We start from the raw sequence: 6,656 nt of genomic DNA, 5'->3' as shown, positions 1-6,656 counted from the left end.
GACCCTTCAAATTTACGATTTATCTTTAATTTCTTAAAGTGAATTTCTGACTTCGCCTTTGTCCGCATCCCTTCTATTTGCTTGATATAGAAGTTACCCTTGATTTATTTTTGTCCTGTAAGGATAGTATAATAGTTGATTCTGTATTAAATTTGGTTGACATCATTAATATTTGACAGCTAGCATTGTCTCCTTTTAAAATAACGTATGATAAATATTAAAATTTGAAGTTATGATTTCAACTTGGATATGGAAATTTATTGAGAATAATAACAATTATAAAAAAAAGAGCATCAAAGTCGATTGAGTATTAACTCGATTGGCATTATTACCAGTATAGAAAAATATGAGTTTAAGTATGCTGAAGCGTATTATTCTCTCTTTTAAAGGTTGAGAAATGATATAGGGTTCTAGATATTCTATCAAAAGAGTGTTTAAAAAAATTAAAATATCGATATTACTCCGTAACCGAACCAACCAACTTAATATTAATAATTTAAAATATTTATATCAAATCCCAACCCAATAATTTACAACTAACATTAACACTAACACTAACACTAACATAGCCCAATAAGAAATAACATAATCAAAATAAACAAATCTAAAAAGAAGAAGAAGAAAAGAAACCCTAAACACTGCTTAGTCTCCCTCATCGTTCCATTAGTCGTCTCCAAACGGCGGCATCTTCATCTTACTATTCGGTCTCCCTCTTTCAGATTCTTTAAGGTATTTCTATACCTTAATTTTTTGTGGGTTTTGATTTTTTGTGTGGTTATTTGCAGTGGGCAATTGTTGGCATTAGAATGTTGGTGTAGTTGGAACAATTGTTAAAATTTCATTAAAATGCTTTTGTTGGCAGTAGGCAATTTCATTTGCTGCTATTGCTTGTATTTTGTAGCATAATGGTGCTTTGTAGGGAAATTGCCAAATTGGTGTTAATCTTGGCAATTGGTAGGCAATTGTATTTGTTGGCTTTGGAATGCTTTTGTAGTTGGAACATTTTCATTTGTATTTTGGATTTCAATTTCGCAGTATGCTAAATGTTTATGTTGAATTTAAATTTGGTAGTAGGAAAATTTTAATGTGGTTGAAGTAGAATCTGGCAGTAGCTTATTTTTTTTGGCTATGAAAATATACATTGTCTCTCTCTCTCTCAAAAAGAAAAAAATGTTGGTTAACCGACCGAACCGACTGAAGTTAAGTCGGTTATGGCACTTCAAGTCGGTAGGGTCGATTAATTTAACTGATTTCCCACCCTTACTGAATGCTGCATACCCTTTCTTTAAAATGTCAAAGAATATTGGTTTTTGGACACTCCAGGAAAAAAAAAATCACTTCCAAATCTCTGATCTGAAAGTCGGTCAATGCAGTAAAAGTAATAGATAATTGCTTAAGAATAGGATTTTTCACACGGTTAAGACTTTAGCAATATGTGTAAATACTAGGATAGTGGATTTTATTTTGCCTTAGTGGGAATATTAGCTTTGGAACTGAGTGAGGTACACTGTTTTTAATTCTTCTAATTTTATGTTTTATTTGTGTTTTTTATTTGAAGTTGAACATATGGCTGGAGGGGAGAAGAAAAAGTCTGGCGGTGGTACGTTTTTCTTGGGGCTTGTTTTGGTTAGATTTTATTGTAAATGCATGCATGAAGGTGTGGTGGTTTCTATGTTTGTGAATGATTTGTTGTTGTAGGAGGGAAAAAGAAGGAAGTGAAGAAGGAGACTGGTTTGGGTCTTTCCTTTACCAAGGATGAGAATTTTGGGGAATGGTACTCTGAGGTATGTTTTGTAGCAATTATGCAATGATTTAGTGCTTGTTATACTAAATTGGGATCTTAATATCTTATTATTATGTACTCATTTTGGCTTGTTTTTAGGTTGTTGTCAATGGTGAAATGATTGAGTACTATGACATCTCTGGATGTTATATTCTTAGGCCATGGGCAATGTCAATATGGGAGAACATGCAAGTGAGTCATATGATCTTTCTATATTGCATTTTATATAGTAAATAAGTTGAAGTTTTAATTGATTATAAGGAAAAAATTAGTTATGGATGCTAATCTTTGATCTTTGTTTCCTTTCCTTCCTTTCGTGATTAATTTATCCATAACGTGAAATTGTAGACGTTCTTTGATGCGGAAATCAAGAAAATGAAAGTCAAGAACTGCTATTTCCCTCTTTTTGTATCTCCAGGTGTTTTGCAAAAGGAGAAGGATCATATAGAGGGTTTTGCTCCCGAGGTGAGAACTAAGTTTTTTTTTGGCATGATGACATTGTGATTGTGGAATATGCCTCGGTTTGAAGTTTCTACTTTTCTTTAATTTTTTTCTTTTTTGAAGTCATTTGAAACTAATTTTTAGGATCCTGATCTAATCAGGTTGCTTGGGTGACAAAATCTGGTGAGTCTGATTTGGAGGTGCCAATTGCCATCCGCCCAACTAGTGAGACAGTTATGTATCCCTACTATTCTAAGTGGATAAGAGGACACCGTGACTTACCTTTGAAGCTTAACCAGTGGTGCAATGTTGTTCGATGGGAGTTTAGCAATCCCACACCATTTATCAGGTAGTTCGTGTTAAACTCCGTTGTCAACTTTAGCTTTCCATTATGATCCTACTTCCTTGCCCCCTGCCTGTTCCACCTGGTGGATGAGATGATCTATGCTATACATGTAATGAGATGCTAATTTTCAGATAATTTTCTAATATTGGATCAATTTTCTTAGCATTAGTTATTAATGTTCACAGATGTGTAGATTATTTTCTCAATTCTTTCAATGGCAAGCTAGAGTTTTTATTTAAAATATTTGAGGATGGATTTTGCACTGCTAACTTGATGCTTGATTGTAGGAGTCGTGAATTTCTATGGCAGGAAGGGCATACTGCCTTCGCAACAAAGGAAGAGGCAGACACTGAGGTAGCGGTCTTAAATTTTTTACTTTTGGGAAGTATTTAAACTTAGAGAGGTGAAGTTTGTCCACTGTGCTGTTGGAATCCAATGGACTTGGTTGCGATCAGCCTTTCAAGATTTCCATTTACTTTGACCTTCTCAAGCCTATCGGGAAGAGAACAGAAGATAAATAAAGGGGGAGAAAAAGATATGTGGAAATCTTGCATGGCTGATCCGTTATTCCTCCACATTTACCAACAACTGGCTTTTGGTTTAAAACAGCATTATTGCCTCTGAATTTCTGAATTAAGTATTTAAGTAAGCATTTCAGAAAGTTAATATGAGATGTTTTATAATCATCAATAATGTTAATATACTTTTTCTGTTTGTTTTTGCAATGTGTAAATAATCAAATAGTTCATTGCTCTTACAGATAGCACTTTTCTTGCCTTTTGAAGTATCGTTGAAGAATGTGCCTGCGTATTAGAACCTTGTATGTCTGTCCAAGTACGGATTGTTTTGGTGAATATATTATGGAAGGACTGATGTACTAAAATTTACATGCTGAGTTATATGTACTTTATAGTTGAGTTTACTTTGTGCTTATAGATTGTAGACTTTACCTCCAGAATCTAACATGCAATATATTCTCATTTTCACATCATTTTTGGCATATTGTGCTGTTAACAAACCTGGAAAAACAGGGACTTATTAACCAACAACAGTGGTAAACATGTCTGCTGGATCACTTTAAATATATCTAAATTTTTGTTATACTTTAGGTTCTTCAAATATTGGAACTGTACCGACGTATATATGAAGAATTCTTGGCAATTCCTGTTACGAAAGGCAGGAAGAGTGAACTGGAGAAGTTTGCCGGTGGACTTTACACAACCAGTGTTGAGGTATAGTATAAGCCTGCATGTAATAACAATTTGTACTTGTTCTAATCAATGAACTTGAATTGTCTGCTTGATTATTGTTCTTTAATCTAAAGTGAGGAGCTTTTAATCTGATCATAACATGATAGGCATTTATTCCAAACACTGGGCGCGGTATTCAAGGTGCAACCTCCCATTGTTTGGGCCAAAACTTTGCAAAAATGTTTGAGATAAACTTTGAAAATGAAAAAGGGGAAAAGTCTATGGTCTGGCAGAATTCCTGGGCATACAGCACTCGAACGGTAAAACAATTTTCTCTTTACTTTATGTGGTCTTAGCATTTATTAATTCAAGTTCCTTGTGATACCAACCTGCCAATTATATTTTGTTGTTTGAGGTGATTACACAGGCTTGCTAGTCAAAAGAATCCCTAACTACTCATATAATTTCGTTTAATATTCTTCTCTCCTTATTCATGTTATTCTCCTTATCCTTTTTTTTTTTTCAGATTGGGGTAATGGTGATGGTTCATGGGGATAACAAAGGCTTAGTGCTGCCTCCAAAAGTTGCAGCTTTGCAAGTTATTGTGATTCCTGTGCCTTACAAAGATGCAGATACTCAAGGTATCTTTGATGCCTGTGCTGCCACCGTGGCAACCCTCTCTGATGCTGGTATTCGTGCTGAAGCTGATCTTAGAGAGAACTACTCACCTGGTTGGAAGTACTCAAACTGGGAAATGAAAGGTGTTCCCCTAAGGATTGAAATAGGACCTCGAGACTTGGCAAATAATCAGGTGAATCCCCACCCCTTTTTTTCTCATTTCTGCTTTCCTTCTATTCTTTTATGTATTATTTTCTTATTATTGAAACCAGAATGTGTTTTATTGGACAGGTGCGTGCAGTTCGCCGTGACAATGGAGAAAAGACTGATATCTCTAGTGTCTTTTTGGTTGAACAAGTAAAAGGAATGTTGGATAAGATTCAACAGAATCTATTCGATGTGGCAAAACAAAAAAGAGATGCCTGCATTGAAGTTGTAAAAACTTGGGACGAGTTTGTAAAAGCTCTCGGGCAAAAGAAACTCATCTTAGCTCCTTGGTGTGATGAGGAGGTATGACTTGAATTTGCAGAATCCATATTTATAGGGATCATGACAGTTTAGCATTTAATCGGTATTGTTTTAATGCTTATTTGTTACCCTTTTTTCTCAGAATTGCATTATTAATCGTCATTAATCTCAAGTATTTTGTCAGGCACCAACATAAGTTGGATCATATTCTAATCTCTCGAGGCATATGTCGCTCATTTTTCTTAAATGATTTTTTATGTTTTGTATATATAGGAGGTGGAGAAAGATGTGAAAACTCGAACAAAGGGTGAGATGGGAGCAGCTAAGTCTCTTTGTACTCCATTCGAACAGCCTGAACTCCCAGAAGGTACTTGACTCCATCCATGCAGGCATTTCTTTTTAAGTAAAAGGATACTGCATCAGCAGGTAGTGCTCAGTAACTGCCTAAAAATCTTTCTGTGAAAAACTGCGAAAATTATTGGAATTAGAGAAATGATACTATATTAAGTGGAATAGGAGAGGATATATATATGCGAGCTCATAGATGTGAGGAATCAAAGCTTCCTCTAGTTGCTATATTTGTGAACGATGGTAGAAGTCCCATGGAGGCCCTTGTACTAGAAGTCTAATTGCATTTTGGCCCACTACTAAAAAAAGTGGCAAATTAGTCTTTGTATATTAGATCAAAGAGAAAACTGATCCGTCTTTTAAAAATTTTATCCAATTCTACTATTAAAAATTGGTCTTTGTACGTCAATATGAGGTACACGTGGCATGCCAAGCATCATTGTCTTCTTGTTCTGTCAGCAACATCAGTTTTTAACAGTATAAAGGGATGAAATTTTTAACAAAAAGGACTCAATTTGCTCATTGATCTAACGTACAATGACTAATTTGCATTTTTTTGAGTAGAGGGGGCAAAATGCAATCTGACTCCTAATATAAGGGCCTTTATGGTACTTTTACCTGTGAACAATGCAATCTTTTTATCATGGTGTGAACTTTGTAAAATCCACCTTGCATTAGCATGGAGGAAAATCGTGTAGATGCAGTTCGTTTATTTGTAACTTTGCATCTACAGAAGAAAAGAATACGAGGTAAAAGCGAAATATAGGATATTGTATGCGTTGTACAATTCTTTACTCAGCCAAAGAAAATATTATGCAGGTACTAAATGCTTTGCTTCTGGGAAGCCTGCAAAAAAGTGGACCTATTGGGGCAGAAGTTACTAAGATTATTTGCCTTTTGATAACCGTCTCCTTCTCATGGTCCATCGGCTTGGGTCATCGGGCCGTTCTAAACAGGGAAGTTTTCAATTTAAAATTATGTGAGACTGATTAGAGGATTCAGTTTTTATGCATTTATTTTCCTTTTTCTTTTTTGGCCGAATTTTGCTTTGCTACAATAGATATACTGTCTTATCTGGTGTTGCTCCTTTGTGGATTGTGTTTTAAGCATTTGAAAGAGAACACTAATGTACTATAGGATGGTATAGGCAAATGCCCTTTTGATGTTACTCTTTTTTATTATAGAAGTGGAAGTGAGCAATATAGTTTTTTTTTTTCATTTAATTTTGAAGCAAATAGGTAAAATTATAAAGAAATTGATGGTTAAAGCATGTTGGTTTATTATTGTGCTCTTGTATACTCGAATAGACTTGACAGCAATTAGATTCAAACCATTAAGCTGTTGACAAAATGTGTAAGAGAAAAGACTCAAATGATTGGCCCTTTTAGGCCATTAATTCTCACTGTAAATTACTTTGAAATTTCATCCCATTGTGTAAGAAAAAGCGAATTTCACATTGGCC

At 34.8% G+C, this 6,656-nt stretch overlaps 1 protein-coding gene across 1 annotated transcript; it reads left to right on the top strand.

Moving 5' to 3' along the window:
- Positions 1 to 524: 524 nt before the first annotated feature.
- On the top strand, positions 525 to 6,417 carry LOC108483697 (proline--tRNA ligase, cytoplasmic-like). Its single transcript, XM_017787241.2, has 13 exons — positions 525 to 729; positions 1,559 to 1,600; positions 1,699 to 1,784; positions 1,883 to 1,975; positions 2,132 to 2,248; positions 2,386 to 2,573; positions 2,858 to 2,924; positions 3,680 to 3,802; positions 3,928 to 4,080; positions 4,287 to 4,571; positions 4,670 to 4,888; positions 5,120 to 5,213; positions 6,014 to 6,417. Exons 2-13 carry the CDS (start codon positions 1,567 to 1,569, stop codon positions 6,076 to 6,078), a joined length of 1,524 nt encoding a protein of 507 aa, XP_017642730.1. The 5' UTR covers positions 525 to 729; positions 1,559 to 1,566; the 3' UTR covers positions 6,079 to 6,417.
- Positions 6,418 to 6,656: the final 239 nt, after the last annotated feature.

This window comes from Gossypium arboreum, chromosome 6, assembly GCF_025698485.1.
Source record: "Gossypium arboreum isolate Shixiya-1 chromosome 6, ASM2569848v2, whole genome shotgun sequence".
Lineage (NCBI taxonomy): Eukaryota > Viridiplantae > Streptophyta > Magnoliopsida > Malvales > Malvaceae > Gossypium > Gossypium arboreum.
The sequence above is the reverse complement of the archived record's forward strand: the minus strand, read 5'-3'. Positions and strand labels throughout refer to the sequence as shown.